Here is a 13,275-nt window from a genome sequence, read left to right on the forward strand (position 1 = left end):
GGCGAGGTGGCGGTCATGCGAACAGGCATGAGGGCCACGCGGCGCTCGGCTCTGCATGGTCGCCACGGTGCTGTTCATGTTCTGAAATCTGAATGACAGAACAAAACCACCTCAAAAATGCGACTGCACATCCATATTCGTCCCTTCGTAACTCTCAAACCGTTTAGTTCTGTCACAAACCGTAGTAACAAAAGTTGTAGACATACGCTAGATCTACAACTTTGTCTAAAGAATCAAAGTCTAATTCGACCTGTTTTTGGAGATACAAGGTTCCAAAGTGAGGTTCACAAAACTTAAAAACTGAAAATTCAGTTCCAACACTTAGCCGATTCTTGGAGCTTCAAAACAGCACTGCGTTGATTCTTGTGAGCTCTGTTTGACTAGGTTATGGACCAAACTAGCTCTTGACCCTTAAACAAAGTTTCTTCTACATAACATGAACTTCAACTTTTATTTAATGTCCAACTTCAAAACAGGTGCAGAAGCTATAGTTATACTTTGACCAAAGAAGGACCACGATAAAGCTTAAATTATCCTTTGTGACCCATTTGAGCATTTTCTTGGCCTTTTTCTCAACATGAACCTTTCATGACTTTTGTTGTAGAGTTCAATTAGAGTCGTTTGTGCATAGTACCAAGGTTTGGTTGATGACCTATAATTCCTTTCACTTTATAAAACAATTCAGGCAAGGACATAACTTGTCATTTCATGTGACTTCTTGATTCTAAACTTCACGAAACTTTTCCATGGATCAATATAGATGGATATTGATGCGAGACACATGAAAATATTCCAATAACACCACCCAAGCATATATCTTGAAAAGGGGTCTATAGGCGAGCAAAGGTGCAATCTCCAAGTTTAGGTTGGGGCTCGTTTCTATAGGTTTGACCTTGATATCTTCATCATCACTTAATATACCATGTTTTAGCTCAAACCCATTGCTTAACTGGTGGCAAACACCTGGGGTGTTACATATCTGAGGGACTCCATGCGAATATGTCGGCGTTCGCACGGAGAAAGTCGATGAGCACGGCTTCCTATTTGATGTCGAGGGTGGCGCTGATCCTCAACGCTCGGTCGTCGGGGCAGGCGGGGTCGACCGGGATGAGTTTGATGGTTTCCGCAGGCTTGAACACCCCCGCGCGATGCTTGGAGTTAGGCACCTCGCCACTGAGTTGGTCGAGGTGGGTGATGAGGGTCTCGGCCTCCGCAAGGGCCTTGGCGTACTCGATGCATTCAACGTCGCAGTCGTATGCATGTTCGTACGTGGACTCAATTGTGATGACACCGCTAGGGCCTGGCATTTTGAGCTTGAGGTAGGTATAGTTGGGCACTGCCATGAACTTGGCGTAGCACGGCCACCCTAGAATGGCATGGTAGGCTCCCCCGAACCCGACTACCTCGAAGGTGAGGACTTCCTTGCGGTAGTTGGAGGGGGTGCTGAAGCAGACAGGAAGGTCGATGCGCCCGAGGGGTCGTGTGCGCTTCCCTGGCATGATGCCATGGAAGGGTGAGACGTCGCCTTGGAGCCTCGACCGGTCGATCTCCAAGAGCTCCAGGGTGTTGGCATAGAGGATGTTGAGGCCGCTGCCTCCATCCATCAACACCTTGGAGAGTCGGGTGTTGCCGATGATCGGGTCGACATCTTGTGGGTACTGCCCGGGATTCAGAACATGGTCAGGGTGGTCATCTCGATCGAAGGTGATCGCCTCTCGAGACCAGTCGAGGTACTGGGGGTGGCCACCTTGACCGAGAAGACTTCTCGACGCTCCCTCTTGCGCTGCCGCGCCGTAAGGCATGCCGAGGGCCCACCGAAGATCATGAAGGCGTTACGTACCTCGGGGAACCCATCGTCCTTGTCCTCATCTCGGTCGCCGATGCCCTTCTACTTGGCGTCATCATCGGGGAGCCCGAACCTAGCATAGTAATGCCACAGCATGGTGCAATCCTCAAGAGCGTGCTTGACCGGACCCTGGTGGTAAGGGCAGGGCTTCTTGAGCATGTCGTCGAAGAGCCTAGGGCCTTTGAAGCCTCGGGGGTTCTTGCGTTCTGCAGCCACGATCAGATCAGCCTCTAGGGCCTCCTACTTCCCCAGGCGCCCCTTTTTCTTTCTCTTGGGGAGGTGGGAGGCTGAGGCCTCGGGGGCCTCATCCCTCTGCTTACCCCTGGTGTCGGGGAAGATGGCTCTAACAGCCTCTTCACCCGAGGCAAAGCTGGTGGCGATGTCAAGGAGCACGGCAGCAGAGCACGGCACGTTCCGACCTAACTCTCAAACCAAGTCCCAACAAGTGGTGCCGGAGAGGAAAGCCTGGACGATCTCTGAGTCACCAACACTGGGCAACTCGGTGCACTGTTTGGAGAAGCGCTGGATGAAGTCTCGGAGAGACTTGTCCGGCTTCTGGCGACAGCTCTTAAGATCCCAGGAGTTCCTAGGGCGCACGTATGTGCCCTAGAAGTTCCCGACGAAGACTCTAACCAAGTCGCGCTAGTCATGGATTTGCGAGGGAGGAAGGTGCTCGAGCCAGGCTTGCGCTGAGTCTGACAAGAGCAAGGGGAGGTTGCGGATGATGAGCAGGTCATCGTCCGTGCCGCCTAGCTAGCAGGCTAGGCGGTAATCGGCAAGCCAGAGTTCAGGGTTGGTCTTGTCGCTGTACTTTGCGAGATTGGATGGTTGCCGAAACCGGGCGGGGAAAAGAGCAGCGCGGATGGCCCTGCTGAAGACTCGAGGGCCTGGTGGTTCAGGGGAAGGACTGCGGTCCTCCCTGCTGTCATAGCGACCGCCTCGGTGTGGGTGGTAGCCCCGAGCGGGCCCCTCGTTGTCGTGGCGTCGTCGCCTGCTGACCACCTCATGGTCTCCCTGTACCTCGCGTCGATTACCGAGGCGGTCCAGAAGCACGGGGGCCCTGTGGGCTATCGGCGCTCGGTCAGGCTTGGGACGAGCTGGGGCTTCCCTGTCCTGCCGAGGCGGTGCCGTGGGCAGGTTCGAGGCGCCCCCGTGTCGTCGGGAGGCGGAACTCTCAGCCTGCTGAACCGCGGCGGTCTCTAGGAGATCCCAGAGCTCGCCGTGGACCCGCCGCCCCTTCGTGGTAGAAGGCTCAGGCATTGCGCGGACCAGCATTGCCACAGCCGCGACGTTCTGGCTAGCGCGACTGAAGACTGGGGGTTGCTCACTCCCTTCGTCGTCATGGATGCGGTGATGCACATCGTGGGCCCTCCGTCGGGCTCCCCCGCCTTCGGCGTGACCTCGCTGTTCCTGTTCAAGAGAGTCTCGAAGTTGCTGTAGAAGAAGTTGGTCTTGTTCGACCTTGGCCTAGAGCTCACGGAGCTGTTCTAGGTCTGGGCGCTGAGGTCACGCAAGAGCGACGTTCTCATTTCGTGCGGCCGGCATGACGACGCGTGGAGGTGTGACGGCGCCCGCGCCTGGGCGAAGCGGGGAATGGCTACCTGCCCCCTCATCCTCTTCGCCCGCCCTCGGCATCCCGAGCCCGACATGAAAACACTCGCGAGTGGGGTCGTAGGTGCCTTCGTCATCGGAGTCGGAGTTGCCGAAGCAGTAGTCGCTTGTGGCCAAGAACTGGCGTAAAGCCCCAGGGTCGTTGAGTCCGGAGAAATCCACTCCGGGCCATGCCTCGTTCTCATCCGAGGAGTCGGCGTGGATGCTCAGGTCGAGAGCGAAGCGCTGGCGGCGTTCCGAGGGATGCTCGTGAGCGACAGTGTAAGCGTAGGCGTAAGAGGCGGCGGCATTTCTCAACCCAAAGGGGTATGGGGATGGTGCCGTCGCCAGATTCTGCCCCGCCGGGGTCAGTTCTTCAGGGAGTGGTGGAGCAGGGCTTGACGACTGGGCATCGCTGCGTGTCACAGGCGACTTTCCTTTGTCCAAGCTCAGGCTAGACAGGTCCCTAGCCAGGGACCCTGTGCCAACAACTGGTCGTAGGATATCGGCGGGGGGTGGCGTGCCGCCCCGGATTCGTGTAGCGTTGGGGTGGCCTTGTTTGTGTCGTGCTTAGCGAGCGCGGCGAGAGCGGCCGCCCGGGCGCCGCCTGTGCCTGGGCTGCCGGGGTGTGACTTCATCGTCGAACGGTGGGGCTCGAGGAGTGAGGAGTACCATGTCGTACTCATGCCCTAGAGACATGAACTCTAGGCTCCCGAACCAAACCACGGTGCCGAGACGCAATGGTCGTACGGGGTCTGCCATCCGGAACCTGCTGGGATGACGAAACTGACACGCAGAGGCCCCTACCTGGCGCGCCAACTGTTGGTGTTTTGGACCGGGGGGTCCTCAACCAACCAGTGAATTTGTTCTGCGTGCTCCTGATTCCGGATGGTGATGCAAAGAGACACAAGGTTTATACTGGTTCAGGCAATCGAGGCCCTACGTCCAGTCTGAGAGATCGATCTTGTATTCCTTGCACCGAAGTGCTCGTAGTAGGGGGTTACAAGCTAAGGGAGAGAGGGAGCTGATCCCAGGTCTCGGCAGGGTGTCGGGCGGGCCGCTTGAGGCGTTGCTCTCAGGCGGCAGGGATGCGCGCGTGTGTGTTACAAGGTGTTCTCCTCTTGTCCCTCAAAACGGCCCAAGTCCTCTCCTTTTATAGCCTGAAGGGAGGACAAGGACGGTACATGAGCTAACTATACGGTGTCGTGTGAACAGAGGCGGTGTGTCTGGGCCCTGTAGTCTGTTCCTGTGGCGGCGTGGTCGTCGGAGTGGTCCGTCCTTAGAGCACTGGAGCGGCGTGGTCGTCCCATCAGATTCTGTGCGTTGTGGGAACCCCGGGACTGCCTCGGAGTGGGTGCGGTGGTGAACGTGCAAGCCACTGTGGACGGACTGTGCGCGAGGCCGATACTTGGTCGGTGCCGAGGCTGCACCGCGGTGGAGGGGTCTCGGCAGGCGCGAACCCTAAGATCGCCGAGACCTTGGTGTACAGTGCCGAGGCCTCGAGCGGGCGGCTGATCGTGGGCACAGCGTTAGGACACAGTGGCCGGTAATCCCCGCCGTACCTTGTCCCAGCCGGTATGGCGCTGATCGTGGACACAGTGTTAGGACACAGTGGCCGGTAATCCCCGCCGTGCCCTGTCCCGGCCGGTATGGCGCTGATGCGACCTCGGGTCGCGTCGGCCATTCTGTGGCGTTGAGCTGTCGTCCGGCTGAGATTGCGGGAGTGGTTGAAGCATTAATGAGACATGACGCGTTGTCTGCAGGGTCGGTCGAGGCGAGGGGTGATGGGCTGCTGACGACCCGGCCTCGAGCGATACGGAGAATGAGGCCTCGCGCGAGACGGAGATCGGGCTCCTTGCCGAGGCCTCGTGCGAGACGCCTCGCGCGATACGGAGAATGCACCCCCTGCCGAGGCCTTCCGTGGAGAGCCTCGGGCGAGGCGGAGACGGCGCTCCTTGCCGAGGCCTTCCCTGGGGAGCCTCGCGTGAGGTGGAGTTTGTGTCAAGATGCCGAGACCTCCTGCTCGAGGCTCGAGGCGAGGAGGAGGAGGAGGACCCAGTGGGCCCGGTAGTGGCAGGTGAGGGGCCCACGGCTTACCTTCTAGCTTTATTTTTTAAATAGGACTTTAGCGACCCTTTTGATGTTTGCTTGAGGTACTCTGTTCTAAGATACCCGACAACCATAATTAGAAATTTCACACTATATAAAAATATAAATCTGCCAACACAGTTTTAAAAATTGAAAAAGAACATCACAGTCTTGAAAGCTGAAAAAAAAACACATCACAGCGCATTCCTGAAAAAGCAAACTGAAAAGCCGGGGCGGAAGGGAAAGCGGTAGTGAATTTCCCCACTTGTGAGTTGTGACACCGGCTGTCCCCTCCCGCAACGGTAGCATTCGAATCCTCCTCCGGTTCGCCCAGGCGCACCCAATGCTGGCAGCCTCCCTTCTCGCCCTCCGCCTCCTCCTCCTCGTCGGCGCCGCCGCGGCAGGGGCGGTGGGGGTGAGTGGTGGGGGTCTGCTGTGGTGCGTTGCCAAGAACAACGCGGAGGACGGCGCGCTGCAGAACGCCATCGATTGGGCGTGCAGCGTTGACGGCGGTCGCGCCGACTGCGCGGCCATCCAGCAGGGCGGCGCCTGTTTCGATCCGCCCGACCTCCAGCAGCACGCCTCCTACGCCTTCAACGAGTACTTCCTCCGCTCCGGCGGCGCCGCGAGCCCCGCCGCCTGCGACTTCTCCGGCGCTGCCGCACTCACCGCGCTCAACCCCAGTAAGAACCCCGAATCTCTTGTCCACGCTTTGAATGATTGAATCAGCAGCATTCTTCGGGTTTGAACTTTTCTTTTGTTTCTCGGTTTTTTTTGGTTGGATTGTTCCTACGGAATATGTAATCTTGTTGCGTCGGTGCTGCGAATTGTTTTGCAGGTCATGGGAGCTGCGTGTTTCCTTCCAGGTTAGTGCACTGCTCCTAACCTCCATTTCTGTGTTGTCCTTTCCATTTTCCTCGTTTTGGGTATTCTTGTCTACTCTAGAAGAGTATATATACACACCATTACAATATTCTGGAATCCTGGATCTTCGATATCCAAGAACTGAATATTTCCTGTATTGTGCCATTAGTAGCACCATGTGCGTCCAGGCTATGTTCGTGTCTGTTTAAAGTGCCATAAGTAGCTGGCTGAGTCGGCCGTGGCACACAGAGCTCAAGGTGTTCTGCTGACACAACCTGAAGGACTTGAAACACCTGTTGCCATCCTGATGCAAACCCAAGTCCTACCTTTAGTCAGTACTCGGTACTGCCTTGTTGCTCCTACCACATCTTCCTTGACCTTCCAGTGTCCTGTAACTTTGGCTCCACAATTGCTAAAGTTTGTGATTGTATCACAGTTCCAAACATAACACATACAGTAGGATCTGTAGTTCTGTACCTACATTGACCAAATGTATCCTTCTCTTGGCTATGATTTAACGTAACGATTGAGTGATGATACACAAATAGGATTTTACATCAGTCAATAGGTCCCATTGATCCAAATAGTCTTAAACTCTTTATAGTTACCCACTCTTTTTTCAAATCAATTGTCACTCCATCTTGAAGTGACAATTCAGCCATAGAGTTGAAACAAACACACATATATTAAAGTCTTCGTCAAGACAAGGATATCCCTAATTTCTGTTGTGCAATGTGCCCAATCATGCATGTCAATGTAACTGTCGGGGACCTAATACCGGGGTACCTAATGAGGTGGAACTAATGACCGTCGAACGTTGACACTTCCGATCAGACGAGAACGCTATTGCGTCTCTTGTCCGAACGACGGAAGACTGATTCCGCCTCGCCCGACCCCCGAGGGCTAGGCTCCGCCTCGCCAGACGGCCAAGGGCCTCCTCCGCCTCGCCCGATGGCCGAGGGCAGACTCCGCCTCGCCCGACAGCCAAGGGCCTCCTCCGCCTCGCCCGACGGCCGAGGGCCTCCTCCGCCTCGCCCGACAAGTACACCCTGCGCCTTCATAAGGATGAGCACAGGGTACGACATGATATTCGAGTCAAACGCAGCACCAAGGACCATGCCCTGCGCCGCGGCAGGAAAAGTACCGCCAGGGTACGATGGGATGGGCGCTTTAGACCATTCCGACATTGCAGAGTCCGAATAGTGTTGTAGGCGTCGCCTTCAGCCCTCAAACAAGGAACCTGACATAGACATACGACAACCACTACGGTCCAGGAAGAGACTCGTGCCCTCTACAGTGACGGACGTACTGTCACCGCGCCGCCTGCTCCCCACAGGGCCACAGGTCAACACCCTTGTCCAACACGTCGCCCGGAGGGGCGGGACGGGACGTGGCCACTTGCTGATCCGGTAAGGGCATGTCGTCGCCAGGACACGGGCACCCGACGAACGTGCCAATCCCTGACACCGTCTGGCCGTGTCAGCAAGGCTGGCTCAGCGGAAAAGGAGGGCCCAACACCTTCGAAGGGGCTTCTTGGCTTCTGGTTTTTCTCCCATCTGTAACCCCTGCTCCCCCTTTGGTCTATAAAAGGGAGGGCAGGGCCCCTCACTAAAGGGACCAACTTCGGACAAATAAGTTCAACACACACACAACACTTCACACACGACTGAGCAGCGACCAAGCTCTCGGCGACCATCAGAGACTTAGGACTCGTCCCTCTCTCGACCATTTGTACCCCCTACTACGAACCATTTTCGGTACTAATAACACGAGCAGTAGCAGGCTGGACGTAGGGACGTTCAGCCCGAACCAGTATAAACCTCGTGTCCTTTAGTGCACCATCCGGGCCTAACGCGCAACAATCATAAATTTACTAGCCGATGTTTGTTCGAAACACCGACAGTAACCAACCCCCCTTCAATAACATCTCATTTCTTGTGAACAGGTCCATGTGCTGGGTGTAGAAATCATTCTTCAAATACCTCCCTTGTGAACTTGTGTACAAGCCACTATCCAAATCTGAATTATCTTCATTATAAGTATCTGGTTTGCTGATGACAAAAGCATTTTCATATTATTTTCTGCTACTGACAGCAAGTATCCTTCATTTTCTTCAATTTTGCACTTTTATCATATGAATATGATCTCTTTCATCTCATATATGATATTTTTTTTGGAAACGAAAGATTTTATTGCATCCTAGGAGTAGTACATCCAGTTGATACATGGCTTTGGAACAAAAACTTCCAGTCTCTGCCTAAAGGATAGGCACACAGCTAAAGATACAAGATTGAGCATACTCTAGTGACATTGAATCCTAAGACTAGATCGCTACCCATATGCCCGGGTAAAAATATCCTTCGCCATTTGCTCCAAATGTCGCGATGCCACCATAACTGTATCCTGGAACTCTGGCCTCTGAAGGATAGCCCACGAAAGGAGCCTGCGGGAGATTGCATAGATAACCTGCAAAGGAGAATTAATTTTTTCTTTTAAAAAACAAAATCATTCTTATGTAACCAAATAGACAAACAAGTCACTGCTGCCCCAAGCAAAACTAAAGATCTCAGATGTTTTGTAACTCCATTTAGCCCGCCGCCAAACATATGTACTACACTTTGGGGTTTTGTTAGATTAAAGGCCACTTGAGAAAAACTCCAAATGAAGCGCGCGGAATGACAGTCAAAAAACAAGTGTTGAATCGTCTCCTCTTCGTGACAAAAGCAACAATTTTTGCTCCCATGCCAATTACGCTTCCCTTGTTAACATTACCCTCCTAAGGTGTCACAGAAAAATATTTAGCTTAATAGTTTCCATAACCGTTTATTCAGATTAGGAACTGGGGTTTGTATCATTGCTTTGTAATGCGATTTCACCGAGAATTGCCCATTCGGATGCAAAGACCAGTAAAATTCATCATGACCTTGTAACAACGAGATATTGGTAGGCGTGCTAATAGATGATTCCACTCCACTAATTTAGGACCTATTAGATCTCGTCTCCAGGAAAAAATAGGTGGATAGGAACTCAGTGCTTCTGAAATTGTGACAAACTTTGGTCTAACAATGTTGTATAAACCAGGATACTAGTTCATCAAATTATCATTGCCTAACTAGATCCATCTTTATAATAATAAGATAGAAAGGAAAACCAGACCTCAAAATTGATGGCAGTTCTGTGACAACCTTTTGAGTGTTGTGCTTGGAGTCCAGAAGCAAAACCTGGTGCTCTGTGCAACATGATTTATCATAGTTTTGGAACAAATCTTTAGTTTCTATACAGTATGCATGTATCTAAAGTCTGTCCTAAATTCTTTAATTTTTATAAACGCTCCATAACCTACCGAAGCATATTTGTTGGATGACAAAAATATAGTGTGCCAGGTTGTTCAAGATGTTTAGTATCTCACCACTGTAGCATACTGTAGTTCTTAGAAATTGGGGTTGCTTCCTTGAGAAAGCATAATATATTGGAGCTGCCTTTTGCTGTTCAAACTGACCTCCCCATATTAAAACACGCATACTTGACTTTTCTTTTCGATTGCATCTTCAATAATATGCCCAGTCTCTGCTAAACCATTAACCCTTTACTTTGGACACTGCAGTGCATCTCCAAAAAATGGTAGCTTCACAGGAACGACAACCTATGGTCCAACCGGTGCAGATTTCAGCAACAGTTTTTCATGGAAACTCAACTTCTTGTCACTGCTCTTGCATATATCTTCACCTGTAATGTTTTGTGCTGCCACACATGTGTTATAGTTTTTTCTTAAACTGTGTTCTGCGAGTACGATAAACTATCAGGCTGCAGAATGTGGTTTGTTCTCTGGTTCTCCCTTGCGGGTGCTGCATTGTTTTGGGGAGGCTGTAGGGAGAGAAAAGAATCCAATATATGCTGCTCCTTCTCTTACCCGTATTATTTTAAATGAGCATGTAAAGTGGTCCAGGCCTCTTCAGGTTTGACTTGGTCTTGTGCTTTCATCCTTCTGCTAACTGTAAACCTTATCATGTGCACTAACCTGCTGTCTTGGTGCAATTCAAGTTCCTGAATTAATGTTGCTCAGTTTTCAACAATGGAAACAAAGTTGTAAGAATTGATGTGTCGACATGCTCACTTTTCCAACGAAACTGTATGCAAACTCGCATAATTATACACACTCTGTACTCATCAACATCGATCTTAAGCAGCACAAGTGCAGCTTGATCTCTACAGTTGAGTGAACGGAGAAACTGGCCTATTACAAACATCTGTTACAGGCCGGCGCGTGAGGATTTATCTATGCAGGGGAAGGTTGAGCAAGCTGCCGGGGCGTCGTCTCCTTGCCGGCGCGGGCTCGGAGGGACCAACCCTGCACCGGCAGAGCGGGCACGTGGAGCGGGACGACAGCCACAGGTCGATGCAGTCGCGGTGGTAAACATGTCTGCAAGCGGGCAGCAGCTTCACCATGGAGCCGACCTGGATGACGCCGAGGCAGACCGCGCACTCGGTCCAGCACGCGCCCTTGCCGCTGTGCCTCACCAGCCGGTTGTACATGAACGGGGGGAGACCCGCGGCGGCGGCGCTCAGTGGCAGGAGCTCTTCTTCTGACTCGGCGGAGTCTCCTGAGCTTGCCGTGATGTCGTCGTACGCAGAGGGCTGCTGCGATCGGCGGTGGGCCAGGTGCCTGTACAGCGAGACGAGAGCGAAGGCGGCGACCACCGACGCCGTGACGGAGCAGAAGAAGAGGAGGTTGTCTGGTGACACTGCGAATTGCATGGCGCCGAACTGTGATGGTCAGATCGAGATGGCTCGAACTCGGCTGGGGGATTTTTATTTATGCCGGCTGTCTAGTTGCGTATGCTGGCACGCTGCCTCAGTGGCCAGTGCCTCTTCTAGTTCTAGCAGTTTTCTTGAGCTGAAATGGAGCGTACTGATGATTGGGTTGGTGTGTCCGAAAGCTGAAGCCTTAGCAAACACTTTACGTTGGTTAACATAGCAACTACAGAATTCCGTACATTAATTTGGAAAATTCTGCCACGAGTCTGCATCAGACCGAGCACATGACAGGTATGTTATCGGAGCGGAGCTTTCAGCGGGTAGCTTTGGTATGCTATAGTAGTACTATACAAGATCCTGCTGACTGAACGAAAACGATAGGGCATACGGATTAGGGGAACGCTCACATCACTGAAATGTGGATAGAAGTTGATACTAATAGAAAAATGTTTTGTTGTGGGGATTAAACTGAAACACGTTGTGATACGAAAAAAAACATACTAGTTATAGATTTTATGGTGGACTAATCATTGTATGCTTGAATTGGATTATGTATAACTTAGTTATATATGATCCAATGAGTATGAAATTTTTAATATAGTTCAAGTATACAATAATTAGTCCACCATAAAAATTTCACCACAATTGGATCATATAAACTGCAGCTATGAATTAATTATAGAAAATCATAGATCTAAAGCTACAACAAAACATTTGTACTAAAGCATATCATATTATTTATTCACTGTATAGATATACTCATGTGGAGTCCAACAAAATTAGATTTTCTATTTTATGATTTTTCTATGATTTACTATGAAATTTCAAATATTCAGCCGAATTAAAAAAAAAGAAAAAAAAGACAAAACCGCATTTGAAAACCGCTTATAATGGAGGTAAAACGAATGGTTGTAAAAGTTTAGGGAGGTGGTTTATCTAGTTTTAGAGTTTAAAGAGGAAACGCAGACTTTCGCAAAAATTGAAAGAGTTAACGTGGACTTTTTCCTTCTTGTTTTCCTCCGCATGGCCCATATATCTGATCTGGCCCATGTGCGTGAGAGTCCAGTTCAGCGACCTTTTCCTTCTCGTGCTTTCTTTTTTAGCAAATTTTCCTCCTGCTTTTTAGCAAATTTTCATCCTTTTGCTGCTAGCGACCAAACGTCTGCTCCATTAGTTTTCTGTCTTTTGTTCCTTTTTCTTTTGGGCCCATATGTTGGATTGTTTTTTCTTTTACTTATTTACTTGTAACTAGAAAACATGCCTATAAGTTATAATAGGAGAAAAAACTATAAGATATGAGGACAAAAATGGTACATATATATATTATGTTTTAGCCTTCCTATATAGAATTTAAAAAGCAAAATAGTTTCACCGAGTAGGTGTTTTTGATAAATATCAGCTTTTTTTAGATAAAGAAAATTTTATTCTGGCCTCTGCAAGAGTTTTGCATTCAACTATCCATTATTACAAAGTTTCAACGTCCAGCTGAAGAAAGAAATCTTTGAAAAAACACAAAACTAGAGAGACCAAACAAGACTAACGAGCGAACTAAGCACAAAGCCTTATTATAAGACAGCCACTCATTTTTGGTGAAAATCTCCATTGCCATAATCTCCGATCATTCGACATGCCTGTTTCAAATTCGATTGATCGGCCTTGTTCTGAAGTATGGACCATAACTGCGTCTAATAGATCACACTAAAAATAACTTGTAAATTAGAGTGTAACAATTTTTTTATATAAAAAACTATGTCATTTCTGGTCAACCAGATAGACCAAAAGATTGCACTTGCTCCCACTAGAATTTGAGATTGCAATTTTGGTTCCACTTGTTGTAACCGTGTTTGGAAAAATAGTTCTGTTTGTTGGTGGCTGCAAGCCATAAGCTACATGAACAATGCGAACAAAAATATAGTAGATGTGACAACTCAAACGTGGAGCTTAACTTTTGCATAGCTCAAGGCTTTGACAGTACAATTATTCAATTAGATTGTATCTCTGTTATAGCTTTATTTTATTTACACTTAGACACAACTATATACATGCCACCTAAGGCATCTAAAACACACGTAAACTAGATTAGAACATCTCTAGTGGAGCCTAACTTCCCAGTATGATGGTATTGGCCACTC

At 50.2% G+C, this 13,275-nt stretch overlaps 1 protein-coding gene and 1 pseudogene across 1 annotated transcript; one reads left to right on the top strand and one right to left on the bottom strand.

The window, feature by feature from the left end:
* Nucleotides 1–5,783: 5,783 nt before the first annotated feature.
* LOC136522384 (PLASMODESMATA CALLOSE-BINDING PROTEIN 5-like) lies at nt 5,784–10,297 on the top strand. The gene is made up of 3 exons (XM_066516206.1): nt 5,784–6,207; nt 6,363–6,390; nt 9,993–10,297. Exons 1-3 carry the CDS (start codon nt 5,868–5,870, stop codon nt 10,147–10,149), a joined length of 525 nt encoding a protein of 174 aa, XP_066372303.1. The 5' UTR covers nt 5,784–5,867; the 3' UTR covers nt 10,150–10,297.
* Nucleotides 10,298–10,396: 99 nt separating this feature from the next.
* Nucleotides 10,397–11,279, bottom strand: LOC136522385 (RING-H2 finger protein ATL5-like; annotated as a pseudogene).
* Nucleotides 11,280–13,275: the final 1,996 nt, after the last annotated feature.

Source organism: Miscanthus floridulus, chromosome 18 (assembly GCF_019320115.1).
Source record: "Miscanthus floridulus cultivar M001 chromosome 18, ASM1932011v1, whole genome shotgun sequence".
NCBI classification, from domain to species: domain Eukaryota; kingdom Viridiplantae; phylum Streptophyta; class Magnoliopsida; order Poales; family Poaceae; genus Miscanthus; species Miscanthus floridulus.

What these genes read in the sequence shown, in the direction of transcription:
- LOC136522384 (XM_066516206.1), top strand. Translation starts at nt 5,868, where the DNA reads ATGCTGGCAGCCTCCCTTCTCGCCCTCCGCCTCCTCCTCCTCGTCGGC. An exon ending in ACTCACCGCGCTCAACCCCA is followed by an intron (nt 6,208 to 6,362) that starts GTAAGAACCCCG and finishes ATTGTTTTGCAG; the next exon opens with GTCATGGGAGCTGCGTGTTT. An exon ending in AGCTGCGTGTTTCCTTCCAG is followed by an intron (nt 6,391 to 9,992) that starts GTTAGTGCACTG and finishes TGGACACTGCAG; the next exon opens with TGCATCTCCAAAAAATGGTA.